The sequence below is a fragment of the Cetorhinus maximus genome, chromosome 7, assembly GCF_964194155.1.
Source record: "Cetorhinus maximus chromosome 7, sCetMax3.hap1.1, whole genome shotgun sequence".
NCBI classification, from domain to species: Eukaryota; Metazoa; Chordata; class Chondrichthyes; order Lamniformes; family Cetorhinidae; genus Cetorhinus; species Cetorhinus maximus.
The window spans coordinates 65,008,036-65,022,045 of record NC_135885.1 but is presented as its reverse complement, the minus strand read 5'-3'; the positions used below and the strand labels follow the sequence as shown (position 1 = coordinate 65,022,045).

At 42.4% G+C, this 14,010-nt stretch overlaps 1 protein-coding gene across 1 annotated transcript in view; it reads right to left on the bottom strand.

Annotated features, from left to right (window-relative positions):
• Window positions 1–13,672, bottom strand: part of LOC144682411 (RPA-related protein RADX-like) — a 108,193-nt gene extending 94,521 nt beyond the window's left edge. The window contains exons 1-2 of the mRNA XM_078544821.1: window positions 13,095–13,672; window positions 3,187–3,329 (exon numbers count right to left, since the gene is read on the bottom strand). Coding sequence (XP_078400947.1) covers window positions 3,187–3,329; window positions 13,095–13,539 — 588 coding nt within the window. The 5' untranslated portion in view covers window positions 13,540–13,672. The remainder of the gene's footprint in view (window positions 1–3,186; window positions 3,330–13,094) is intronic.
• Between the last annotated feature and the right edge of the window lie 338 nt (window positions 13,673–14,010).

The following is a 14,010-nucleotide window of genomic DNA, read 5'->3' as shown; positions in this document are numbered from 1 at the left end:
CTATTATATGCTCCCCGCCCCCCACCGTTTTCCAGCTGCATACAGAGCAAGCATTAAATTTCACCCCTTATGCCAGATGCCAAAAGCTCAATACTTCAGAAAGCCTGGAGTACTCAAAGTGCAGGGATGAAATTAAAAAGAAAAATACAGAAAGCAAAGAGAAGGCATGAAAAAATATTGGCAAGTAAAATACAGGAAAACTCAAATGTTTCATAAATACATAAAGAGCAAGAGGATAACTAAGGAAAGTGTAGGGCCGATTAGAGTCGATGTTTGTAGAGGCAGAAGATGTCGGCATGGTTCTTACTGAATACTTGCCGTCTGTTTTCACAAAAGAGAGGGACAAAGCAGACATTGTAGTTAAGGAGGAGGAATGTGAAATGTTAGATACAATAAAGATAACAAGGGAGGAGCTATTAAGATGTTCTGCAGCCTTGAAAGTGGATAAGTCACCAGGCCCAGATAAAGTGTATCCCAGGCTGCGAAGGGAAACAAGGGAAGAAATAGAGGAAGCTCTATAATTTTCCAATCCCCTCTGGCTACAGGCATGGTGCCAGAAATCTGGTAAAGTTGTACTGTTATTTAAGAAATGGGGATAGGCCAAGTAATTACAAGCCAATCAGTTTAACCTCAGCGGTGGGCAAGTTATTGGAAAAAATTCTGAGATATATTATAAATTGTCATTTAGAAAGACATGGATTAGTCAAGGACAGCCAGCATGAATTTAATGTCTAACAATTGAATTTTTGAGGGGGTAACAAGAAAGCTTGATGAGAGTAGCACATTTGATGTAGTCTACATAGCAAGGCTTGTCTAGGTCCACATGGCAGACTGGTCAGAAAATTGACAGTTCATGGGATCCAACGGAAAGTGGCAATTAGGACCAAAATTGGCTTTGTGGCAGGAAGCTAAGGGTTATGGTCAACAGCCATTTTTAAGACTGAAAGGCTGCTTCCAGTGAGGTTCCACAGGGCTCAATATTGGGTCCCTTAATGTTCATGGTAGATATCATGATTTAAACTGAGATATAGGGGGCACAAATTAGAAGTTTGCAGATAATACAAAAATTGGCCATGCGGTTGACAGTGAGGAAGAAAACTAAACCTCAGGAAGAGATCACTGGACTGGCCAGGTGAACAGAAAAATAGCAAATTGAATTTAACCCAAAGAAGTGTGAAGAAATGTACTTGAGGAGGACAAACAAGTCGAGGGCACACACAGTAAATGGTGGAATTCAGAGAAGTGCAGAGGAACAGAGGAACCTTGTTGTGCATGTCTATAGATCTCTGAAGATAGCAGAATAGGTAGATCAGGTGGTCAAGAAGGCATATGGGATAATTTCCTCTATTGGCCGAGGCCTACAGTATAACAGCAGGGAGGATATGCTGTATAAAAGGCTACTTAGGCCGCAGCGAAAATACTACATACCGTTCTGATCACCGCATTACAGGGAAGAAGCAATTGCACCAGAGATGGTACAGAGATAATTTATGAGGATGTCACCAAGGACGGAGAACTTAGCTAAGAGGAAAGATTGGATAGGCTGGGTTGTTTGCTTTGGAGCAAAGAAGGCTGAGGGGAGATTTGATTCAGGTGCATAAAATTATAAGGGGGCCTAGATAGAGTGGCTAGGAAGGGCCTATTTCCATTATCAAAGAGGTCAATAATCAGGGGGCATAGATTTAAAGTAATTGGTAGAAGGATTAGAGGGTATTTGAGGAGTAATCTTTTCATCCTGCGGATAATGGGAACCTGGAATTCACTGCCTGAAAAAGTAGTAGGGGCCAAAACCCTCGTTGCATTTAAAAAAAAACACGAGGTGGCGTAACCTTCTGGGCTACTGACCAAGAGCTGAGATTAGGGCTGGATGGCTCTTTCTTGGCCAGCATGGACACAATGAGATATGTGGCCACCTTCTGTGCTGTAAATCTGTCTATGTTTCTAATTACAGACCTTTAGAGCTTCTGGCACATCTGTGCAATGGTAGGGCAAAGGGAGTGGGGAAGCATAAGAATCCACCTTAATTTGGTTTTATATTTAATTTGTTAATGGAAAATGCTTGCACCATCTGAAACGCAAAAATGGGATCAGTGGTATGCAATTTTAAAAAGTGTTACATAAACAAAAATGAACAAACTATCTATAAACAAACTAGAACAAAGTACTATCCTCAGGGTAATACTTTAACATTGTCTTAAAGAGAAGCCCTCATTCTGTATGCTGTAACTTTTGGATGAGACATTAAACCAAAGCCCCATTTGCCCTCTCAGGTGGATGTAAGATTGCATGGCACTAGTTGAACAAGAACAGGGGAGTTATCCTTCATGTCCTGGATGAAAAAAAAATCTATCCCTCAAACGTCATCACCAAACAGATTATCTGGTCATTGCTGTTTGACAGAGCTTGCTGTGCACAAATCTGCTGCCACATTTCCTGCAACTGTGACTCCACTTGGTTGTTAAGTGCTTTGAAGTGTTTAGTGGTCATGAAAAGAGCTATATAAGCACAAATCATTCTTTTTTTTCCTCATGTGTCCTAATAGGTTATGTGACTCATTACCAAACAAATTTGACAATGCGCCTTTGAAGAGCCTTGGGACATTTTATGACATTAAATATATATAAATGCAAGTTGCTGTAGTTATGTCATGTTTCTACCCTGGTATCTGTAAACTTTTGGTGAAATTTATGCAAAAAAAATGTTTAATTGCTGAATTTGATGAAAACACTTACAGATAATTTCATTTGTTCTTGAACACACCATCACTACCTAAAATTGTTATAATTTGGAACACATACACAGGCCAGTTTATTTTACTTCATATACTAAAACATAAAGACACATCATTTACTGAAATAATATTTTCCATTTTGTGCAATTATAGTTTTATAGGTCCTGACCAAGCAGTAAGCACGAATTGAATGCAAAAAGCTCAAGCCACAGCACGTGAATGATAGCATGGTAGTTAATTAAGGGGTAGTCATTCTAATACAAGATGTTATGTATCTCATTCTACAATAAAATTTTTGTTTAATATAATTTATTTTATATATTACTATAAACCATTTGTTTCTTAGCCAGAATGTTCAATATTATTTCCAGCCAATTGAAATCCTCAACTGGTCCTATCACAAGGTAGCCGTTTCAACAATTTTTTCTGGAGCAGCATACTTAATAGGGCCTTGCCTGATAGGGCCAATCAACGTTCTTGCCAGCTCGTCCATAATGCCGTAATCTGGATTTATACATTATTCTCACCAACAGTGGAGCCAATTTCAACCTTCCTCTCCAGGTATTTTCTAACTCCTTTAGTGTAATTATCCTCAGACCTACGACAAATTTGAAAATTTACATAAATAAATGCTGGTTTATGTCAGTGTTGCAACTGATAAATACAGAATGCATCCATGCAAGCTTGATTCCTTAATTTCTGTTTGTAAGTGGGTTAATCAAAGTCTAAGATCTTGATGTGAACAACACTTCCAGCTGCCTCCCACACCTTGCCCCCCCAACACACACACACGCATGTGCATACTGAGTGGTTAAAATGTAGAAATCAGTCAAATCATCTAAAAACATTCCACATTTGTGCTGATGATATCCAGCTCTATGTCGCCTTTACCCATATCAGCCCCTCTCTGTGCTGTCATACCGCTTGTCCAACATCCAGCCCTGGTTCAACTACAATTTTCTTCAGTTAAACATTGGGAAGACCAATGCCAGTCTTTGGCCCATGCTACAAACTTTGTAACCTTGCCACTGATTCCATCTGCTTCCATGGCCACTGCATCAGACTGAGCAAGACTGGATGCAGAGGCTGCAAAATATTTGTCTGCAATCTGAGCTTCCCACCTTATATTGCCTCCATCACACAGACCACCAACTTCTTTTTCCATAACATCATCTGTCTCTGCCTCATTCTCTCTGCTGCTGAAATGCTCATCCATGCCTATGCCATCTCCAAACTCAACTGTTCCAAAGTTTGCCTTGTTTGCCTCCCATCCTCCACACTAACTTTCAACTTATCCAAAACTCTGCTACCTATATTCATCCTGCACTAAGTCCTGCTCATTCATCAACCCTTCACTCATCAAACTATATTGACTTTCCATCTCCCAATGCAAAAAGTGTAAAATTCTCATCCCCATGTTTAAGTTTCTTTTTGGTCTTGCCTGTTCCTACCGGTATAACCATCCAGCGCTACAATCCTTCCTCCAGATCCCACAAACTCTACATTCCTCCTGTTCTGGCCTTGTGCATCCATGTCTTCGGCCTTTTTGGCACCACACTGCAAATCCTTGCCTAAACCTTTCAGCCTCCCTCTCCATCTTTTCAACCAAGCTTTTAGTTACTACTCTTGGTCTCGTGCCCATCTTTGTCTGATTAAACCTCTGTGAATGCATTGGGACATTTTTCTGTATGAAAGAAGCTATATAAATGCACACTGTTGTATTCATGTCAGTTAACTGGGAGTTGCTGCAAACAGTAGCTTTGTTTCTTGCACACTAATTATTGGTCAAATAAAACTTGCATTTTTGACAGAAAATCTCTTCCATAAACTATATCAACAGTAAATATTTATCATAAAATGATGAGCACAAAGGAGGTTGTTCAGTAGATTCTGCCTGTGCATCTCTTTGAAAGAGGTATCCTTTGAGTGGCACTTAGGGTGTACTTAGTACAAAGCAATTTTTGTTTTGCACAGATGCTGAACTGGCAATGTAAATTGAAAAGGGGCTTGATTTCCTTGCAGGTAGTCAAAGTCATATACGCCACAGAAGGAGGCCATTTGGCCATCGAGCCCATGCCTGCTTTCCGTGGAGCAATCCAATGAGTCCCATTCCCTGGTTCAATCCCCACAGCCCTGCAAGTTAATTTCTTTCAAGTGCCAATCCAATTTCCTTTTGAAACCATTGACCATCTCTACTTTCTGCAGCCTTGTGGGCAACAAGTTCCAGGTCATTACTACTTGGTGCGTAAAAGTTCTCTCTCACATTCCCCCACATCTCTTGACCAAAACCTTAAATCTGTGTCTCCGAGGCCTTGTACCATCAGCTTATGAGAACAACTTTTCCTGTCTACCTTATTCAAGCCTGTCATAATCCTGTACACCTCTGTCTCCCTTCAATCTTCTTTGCTCCAACAGGAACAAAGCCAGCTTCTCCAAACTAACCTTGTAGTAAAAATCCCTCATCTCTAGAACCATTCTGGTAAATCTTCTTTGGACCCTCACCATCCTTCCTAAGGTATAGTGACCAGAACTAGACACAATACTCCAATTGTGGCCTAACCAAAGCTTTACAAAGGATTAGTATAAGGTTCCTGCTTTTGTATTCAGTGCGTCTACTTATCACTCTCTTTCAATATGTTCTGCCAACTTCAAAGATCTATGCACATGCACCCCTAGATGTGCTGCTCCTTCCTGTGCAGTCCGTTGCCCATTAGTGCCATGGTCTGAATTGCACTTCACAGAATTGTCAAATGCAGAAGGAGGGCATTCAGACAATTGTGTCTGCACCTGCTCTCCAAATGAGCAACTGAGCTAGTGCCATTCCTGCACCTTCTCCCTGGCACCCTGCACATTCTTTGTTCACAGATAACAGCCAAATTTTCTTTTGAATGACTCGATTGAACCTGCCTCCACCACACTCTCAGGCAGTGCATTCCAGACCCCTACCACGCATTGCATGAAAAAGTTTTCCTCATGTCGCTTTTGTTTCTTTGGGCAATTACTTTAAATCAGTGTCCTCTCATTCTCGATCCTTTCATGAGTGGGAACAGTATGTGGGAACATTAATTCAATCAATGGTATAGCAGAATAGTGCTAAAATACATCATACTGACATACCAGCTCAGATGTTGCAGTGGTAATGACGGCAAAACTGCCATATTCACAGTTGTTACACCTCTCAAACTGAGAGTAACTTCTGGCATGCTCTCATGCAGTTAAACACAGAAAACAGAAGTTGCTGTCAGTGATTCTATGCCTCTCCAGTTGAGGTCTCCCCAGATTGCAGTCAACTGAAAAACATTGAACTGATGAGCATTTCCACTCTTACACTGTTAGTCTCACTGTAAAAACCCGTGGAAAAATTCCTTGTAGAATGAAATGTAACTGGGTTTTTATACGGAGTCCAACATTGATAATTATTGCTAAACAGCCTCACTGGCACTGAAAGTAATTTTACATTTGAATGTTAAATTTTTCCATTATAACAAATAGTCTTTAGTTTGATATTTTAGCTTCCACCTTAATCCATGTCCTATTTATTTTTCTTTATAGAATTTAAGGATTAAAAGTGAACGAAATCAATGGTTTTTACTACTAATTGCTGCTGTGAGAATACTTCAATGTGATTGTCTGCTTATCTTGTTTCTTCCAGTTGTTGCCACTCCCAGCTGTCTCCAATGCTGAGTATCTTTTTGAGTGTGGCACACACCCCAAACTTTCTGCTTCTTGATGGCTACCATCTACTATCCTAAACTTCTGTTGTCTGTTGGGTGGCTGCCACCTGAACGCAGGAAACTCTCATCCTCCCTGATGCTTCACAGTGACTTCAACTGCCACTAAAGAACAGAAATCCTGAGCCCGAGCTGAAGCAACTGGAGACACATCGTACTCGTGGTACCCCATGACATGTGAAGTGTCCTGAAGTTCCCAAGTACCACAGGAATTGCAAGCACTGGGTCTCAGACAGCCATCCATAATCTTAAAAATAAAACATCGTATTTCCTCTTTAACAATTTAGTTAGTATCTTATTTAAACTATTAATTTTAATCAATGCCTCTAGACCTTCTCTGTTTATATTCTTATTAATTAACCTACTGTTATTTTTACCCTGATTGAAATTTTTAACCTCCCAGTTCCTAATTTGAACAAATACCCTAGTTTAGAAAGAGAAAAGAGAATAATACTCATCAACCAAAGACTTAACTGCTTCCCTGTGGCATCACACTTTGATTTATTTTTTGAATGTGGTCAATCAGCTCTGAATCCACACCCACCCCTGCCCTCAACAGCTCCTTTATCCTCCCACTGGTTTTGCTGTGCTTTCACTTTGAGTGCTGCTTTGTAGCCACTCTTTTAACCTTCTGCTGATCTCACTGTGTTCATGTTGCTTCTATCTTTTATCCTCCACTAGTCTTACTGTGCTCCAGCTCTTGGCGCTGCCGCCACCGCTCCTTTATCTCCCCAATGATCTCACTGTGCACTTGCTTTCAGTGCTGCTCTGCCATCACTTTTTTAACCTCCCGCTCATCTCGTGGTGTTCTTACTCTTGATGCTGCTCTTCCCACTCTGATCTCCCTGCTTGTTTCACCATAGTCAAACCAAAATGTTGGTGAGAGCATGTAAAAGCTGAAAATCCAGAGAGGTATCAAATCTAATTAATAATGTAAATCTGCAAATTCCGTTCTCTAAACAATTAAGTTTCCAACTATTGCAAGGGCGGTCCGCCCATGTACCTACCCAAGGAGCTGGCGAACTCTCTTGAACAGGTTAAAGTTCCAGCTTCCTGGAACCAAGCAGTGTAAACAGGATTCTGCCTGGTTGAACCACAAATTTCAGCTTACAGCCTCAGTGGGAGGCTGAAGTAAAATTTCAAAAATGTTGTTCCCTGAAAATTTCTGGTTAACTTTAAAATCTACCATTGCTATCACCCTCCTCTCTTGAGCCAGGAGGTTATAGATTCAAATTTCTCTCCAAAGCATCAAGGAGCCCTAGCAAAACTGGAGTCAATGGGGATAAGGGGGAAAATTCTCCACTGGTTGGAGTCATACCTAGCACAAAGGAAGGTGGTTGTGGTTGTTGGAGGTCAATCATCTCAGTCCCAGGGCATCACTGCAGGAATTCCTCAGGGTAGTGTCCTAGGCCCAACTATCTTCAGCTGCTTCATCAATGACCTTCCCTCCATCATGAGTGGGGATGTTCGCTGATGATTGCACAATGCTCAGCATCATTTGCGACTCCTCAGATACTGAAGCAGCCCATGCCCATATGCAGCAAGATCTGGACAACATTCAGGCTTGGGCTGATAAGTGGCAAGTAACATTCATGCCACACAAGTATCAGGCAATGGTCAGCTCCAACAAGAGAGAATCCAACCATCTCCCTTTACATTCGATGTCATTACCATCACTGAATCCCCCACTAACAACACCCTGAGGTTTAACATTGACCAGAAACAGAACTGGACCAGTATTATAAATAATGTGGCAACAAGAGCAGGTTAGAGGCTGGGAATTCTGCACCAAGTAACTCATCTCCTGACTCCACAAAGCCCGTCCACCATCTACAAGGCACAAGTTAAAAGTGTGATGGAATACTCCCCACTTGTCTGAATGAGTGCAGCTCTAACACCACAAGAAGTTCTACATCATCCAAGACAAAGCAGCCCACTTTGTCAACCTATCCACCACCTTCAACATTCACTTCCTCCACCACCAATGTACAGTGGCAGCAGTGTGTACCATCTACAAGATGCACTGCAACAACTCACCAAGGCTCCTTCAACAGCACCTTCCAAACCCGCAACCTCTACCACCTAGGACAAGGGCAGCAGATGCATGAGAGCACCACCCACCCGCAACTTCCTCTCCAAACCACACACTATCCTTCCTGACTTGAAACTATACTGCCATTCCTTCACTGTCACTGGGTCAAAATCCTGGAACTTCCTTCCTAATAGCATTTTGGGTGTACCTATACCACATATACTGCAGCAGTTCAAGAAGGCGGCTCACCAGCACCTTCTCAAAGGTAAGTGGGATGGGCAATAAATGCTGGCCTAGCCAGTGATGCCCACGTCCCACGAAAGAATGAAAAAAATCCCAGGCAAATAGCCTATGACTCTAGGGTGGCACTTAGTGCAGTCTGAGGGAATGCTAAAACAGGGCAAGGTTTTAAACCAAGTGCCCATCTGCTTGTTTCACCAGATAACTGGATGTTAAATAGCACTATTCAACGGAAAGCAAGAAAACTTTGCTCTGATAACTTGGCCAACATTCCTCGCTCAATCAATATGCAGAGAAACTATCCCATTATCTCGTTTTGCTTTTCACCATCATCTCTTTTGTCAACAAATCTCTCCTACCTTCCACCTTATCACAGACCTTGCCATTTGTTCTTTCCACCCTACTCCTTTCCTTGCCTGGTTTAAAACCGTTACATCACTAAGCACTTGCAGTTCCGGCAAAGGGTCATCAACCTGGAATGTTAATAGTTTCTCTCTCCACAGATGCTGCCAGACCTGCTGAGCATTTCCAGTATTTCTGTTTTTAGGTGCAGAAAAACTGCTTTATGCAAGATAGTTGTCACATTCATCCACATAATAGTAAACTGTACAACCGTACAATGGAATTCATTATAGGTACAATGTTTCTGAGACAGGATAAGGAACTATGGAAATGCAACTTCTTTCCTATGCTGGAATCAGCACTGACTTGCAAATAGCCAAACATAAGCACCTGAAAGAAATATTTGAATATCTGCTCCACTGCTTCATGTCATAATGTGCATTTTTTTTTGTTGTCTGCTGGCTGTCTGACATACACTGAAATCAATTACCATTATTATCCAAGAGTCTACTAAAAAAATTACTAAATAACTCCACACAATCAGAGTTTGTGTGTGCTGAATGTAGAGTCCACACACAGCACTTCCCTAAATCCAGAATATTCAGGCACAGCTCAATAGGGCCAAGGCTTTAGAACTGTCACTGTCACCCCACTCCCCCAACACCACTCCCCCCACAGTGTAACTGTGAAGGAGTAGGGGAGGTTTTTGCTGGAATCTAACTGGCCTAACCATTACAACCTATTCCTGCGCTTTGTCCACAGGTCGCACATTAGAACATTTCCTCGCAGTGTTCATTATCTGGGGCTAAGTAGGTAGGTCTTCCCTTCAAGTTCTCTCAGTGAGCTAGACTGACTAGTAAATCACCATCAGTGCCCCGGAATATTGTAGGCATACTTAGCTCTAGTATTAAATTACTGAGCCCACTGCCGATGGCTGAGTTGTTTCTAAACCTCCACGTCCAAACTTTTAACAAAAAAGACGATGGCCCAGATATAACTGTGGAAATAACAGTGAAGCAAATGGTGGTTCACCATTATTTAGGCATTAACTGGACAGCAATTCCTGCCAAGTGGAAAAACGCAGTGAAACAGGAACACGCAGAAGTTACTGTCCAAGTGCTGCTCCTCTGTGAAGCTATGTGAAGACATCACCTTGCCATCTGGCTCCCCACTCAAAAGTTCCAAATGGCATTAAGCTCCTGTACTCTCTCTTAATACAAACTTTCCCTCATTGTGTTTTCTGTACCTGATTTGACATTGAATTCACGATTCTAACATATACTTCCTGCGCTGCTCATCAACAATTTGCCAGTTTGATTGGTTATGGAGATACCCAATTCATGTAGGTCCCAAATGTCCTGTAGAGGACATAACTTTTCAGATGTCCCATTAGCTGCAGCTTACCTTGCAAAGCCCCACAGAAAGTCTATGGGCAAGTCCCACTCACAGCAAATATGGCTCTATGTCAGTGTTGTCCAATAGGATTTCGATGCTCACCAAAATAGAGCTGATCGGGTCAGCATATTTGCCACATTACAAAATGTATAGAGTATTAACAAAACTAATGTATAATCTTTAGAAAGTAGGTTTGAGGTTTTAAACGGTCAATATTCAAGACTGATACATTCCGTGCCAGAACAGGGAAAACAGCTTCAAAGAGGTTTTGCAATCCAACTATTAGCAAAGCAAGCCTGCTGTATACAATTTGAAAGGGTGATGTCAATTGTTACAATCCCCATGGGGAAACCACAATCCAAAATAACCAAATGGCCCCCTAAGATGAAATTAACAAAAAGATTTCATTTTTTGTAACTTCTACTTTAACACGAATCAGAATCAGCATAAATTAAACATGAATTAACAGGCGAATGATACTTCAAATAAAGAAGTAAATTTCACTTTAAATAGGTGATACAAGATACATCCTGCAGGACCACAAGCGCCCGCATCACTCCCTGCATAAATGTGGCACTACACAGTTGCACAGTGCCACAAAATGCTGTTCTTTATTCATGCAGGGTAGGTCAGGAGTCTCATCCAACAACAGCTTTCATCTTCGAATTTCACGGGTATGATTATCATCATCAGGCCGTCACGCTTCTATTAACCCTCTGTTCCTCAGGTCACGGCAGTCTTGATGGTGCAGCTTTCCAGAATTCCTTTTCAACTGACCAATCAATAACATCCTGGTTCACAGTTTGGCCAATTCTCGGAAAACACCCAGCTCTTTAGCATCTCCAAGCTATTCGCAGCTTTCCAGGTTTTAGGCATTTTCAGCCAGCTCACATGGTAGTTCCAAGGGCTCCTGTCCTCTTTTCTGCCAAACAGAAAAATTGACCTTTTCCTGAGAATGATTTGTGTTTTCTCCTCACAAGAATTCTCTGTGTTCCTCTTCTCTGTCTGCTTTCTCTTTGTGTCTGCATCTGTGCACTGATCGCCTTCACCCTCCAGCTCTTTTGCTTCAGTTCTGCTACTCTCCTTTTTGTCTGCGTATACATGGTTTCTTTAACTCCCTTTCTGTTGGAATTCTTCCAGGTCAAAGGTCACCAGGTCACATGGACCAGTATATCTTATTATCCAAGAAAATTACAATTGACCCCTTTACAATTGATGCAAACTCTTAAAAGTCCTTTTCAAATATTTTTAAAACAATTAGATTCCACAAACCTTTTAAAGAAATTACAAAATTTCCTCACTGTACTGGTTGTCACACAATCTGTTAACTGAAATGTTGTTTTTGACAGTGTGCTCCAGTTATTTCAAAAAAATAAATTTCTTCAAGAGTAAACTGGTCTCAATTTTATCAAAATTGATATATATTAGGAGACTCAGGGCAAGGGAAGAATTGGCAAATTTCTGCATATTGGCTTCTGCGATCTGAAACTTGCCTTGCTTATGCTCTATCACCTGCCTTTCCAAACACAGTGTCCAGCTATTTAACAGATCTTTGGCTCATGGCCAACCTCCAGTAATCCCTTCTTTCACATCAATAGCACCCTATTCCTTCCAATCATTAATATCAACAGCTCTATTAAGATAAAGGCTGAATATATTTGGATGTCGCTGCACCGCCCATTTGCCAAAATGGTACATTTCAACACTTTGTGGCACTCACACGCCTCAACTGTTTTGTGACCGCCTACTATCAGCTGAACAAAACCCGTTCAGTTAGCATTCCCAAGTCACTGGATTCGCAAGAAAATAGAGCAACCACTATGTTGTCCTTCCAGAGGCTGCCCTGCTTTCAGTGCTTCACAGCAGTCCCACAGGTCTAAATAGATTGTGATTTAGAGGCACCCAGAGATAACAGGAACAGAGAAGATAGCAAACAGTAGACGGTTGTTCATGTTTCATTGAGCAAGTGGCCCTTCAGCTTCAGGTCACTAGAAATCTGACACAGGAATGATAATCAAATAAACATAGGTGTGGTCTGACCAATATGTGACTCCTGTCTAACAGCAACGTGGCTCATTCTACCTTGCTCAATTAGGGACTAATGACAAATAGTGGTTGAGCGAGTGATTCATACCCGCCACTGCAATTTAAACACAACCGAGTATTGTGCAGCTCTAAAAATTGCCAGCATCAATTCGCCATGTCTGTGGTCAATTCACCACATGTAGCGACTGGCAAGCGTATTGGATAACACTACTTTGTGTATTAACCATAGCAGGTTTATTGAATAATCAGTAAATTACATGAGAATAGTTAGTTAGTTAATACCAACACAAGGTTGCCCACTCTAGTTGGATGTATTCCTGCAGGTTTCATCACATGAACTGGTGTGTCTCCAACCACAATGCTTAAGTCAAACAGCCTTCACCCCACCATCTGTGATATTTTTATAATCAAGAAACTGAAGTGTTCAATGACAAAAAAGGACATATCATATTTACTGCCCTTCTGGTCTTTCTCCTGGGTTGCGTGATCAGCCTATTTATTAATCTTTACATCCAGGAGACTTGTTAACCTTACACTGACCAAGTTCTGGATTTTAAATCGTGATGGAACACCACACCTTCCAGGTTGACAAGCTCCTGACTGCAGGTTTGCCCAATCCACTCCTCCCCATAATAGTCACTCTCCTCCCAGAGAGGCAGGTAGTACTTGGTGCAGCAGAGCAAAGGGCGCGGGACGGGCAGGACGGCGACACAAGCGGGTGGAGGAGCGGCTCCCCTCAGCACCTCAGTTCTCTCCAGCACCCTCAGCCCGTCCGTCAACACCAAGAAGCGGCTCGCCCTGAGCTGGCAGCCCGAGCGCAGCAAGTTTCTCTGCACCAAACGGTTCAGTTGCGGAGACAGTAAACATTTCAGCGGGGCCCGCTCCCCGTTCCCTTCCCTGCAAAGGGTCAAGTCATAACGGCTGGATCCGGGCTCGCCCAGAAGATACCGTTCCACCGCCAGCACCCAGAACACGGCTCCACCGGGCCCGGTGTGTAAGGAGCCGGACTCTGCTGCAGCCATGGGGAACAGTTTCCGCAGCCGGCTGGATGAAATGGCGTTGCCTTACACCGGTTCCCCGAGCTGCGCTCGCGCTTCTTCCTCAACCGTTAAGCGCGCGAGCCCCGGGCGAGGTTCCAATGTCCGCGCGCCCGCCCGCACCTATCATGCTTCAGCTTTTTGGCGCCAAAAACAACCATCTGCCCGTCAAGGACGCGAACTAACTGAAACTCCAGACAAATACCACAGGAAAGTGCCAATTTGAACAGAAAGTAAAGAGTTCACAGTTTTAAGAGTCCCAAGGCTCGTACAGACTTTGAAAGTGGAGGCCATCAGTTAGCATCTGGTTTGTGGAGTGAAATAACCCACTACACCAAACGGTCTATAAAAAATTGTATGTAGACAATAACGTAGAATCATAGAATGGTGACAGCACAGAAGGAGGCCATTCGACCTGTTTTGTCTGTGTCCCTCCCTGCAAGGGCACTTCATCCG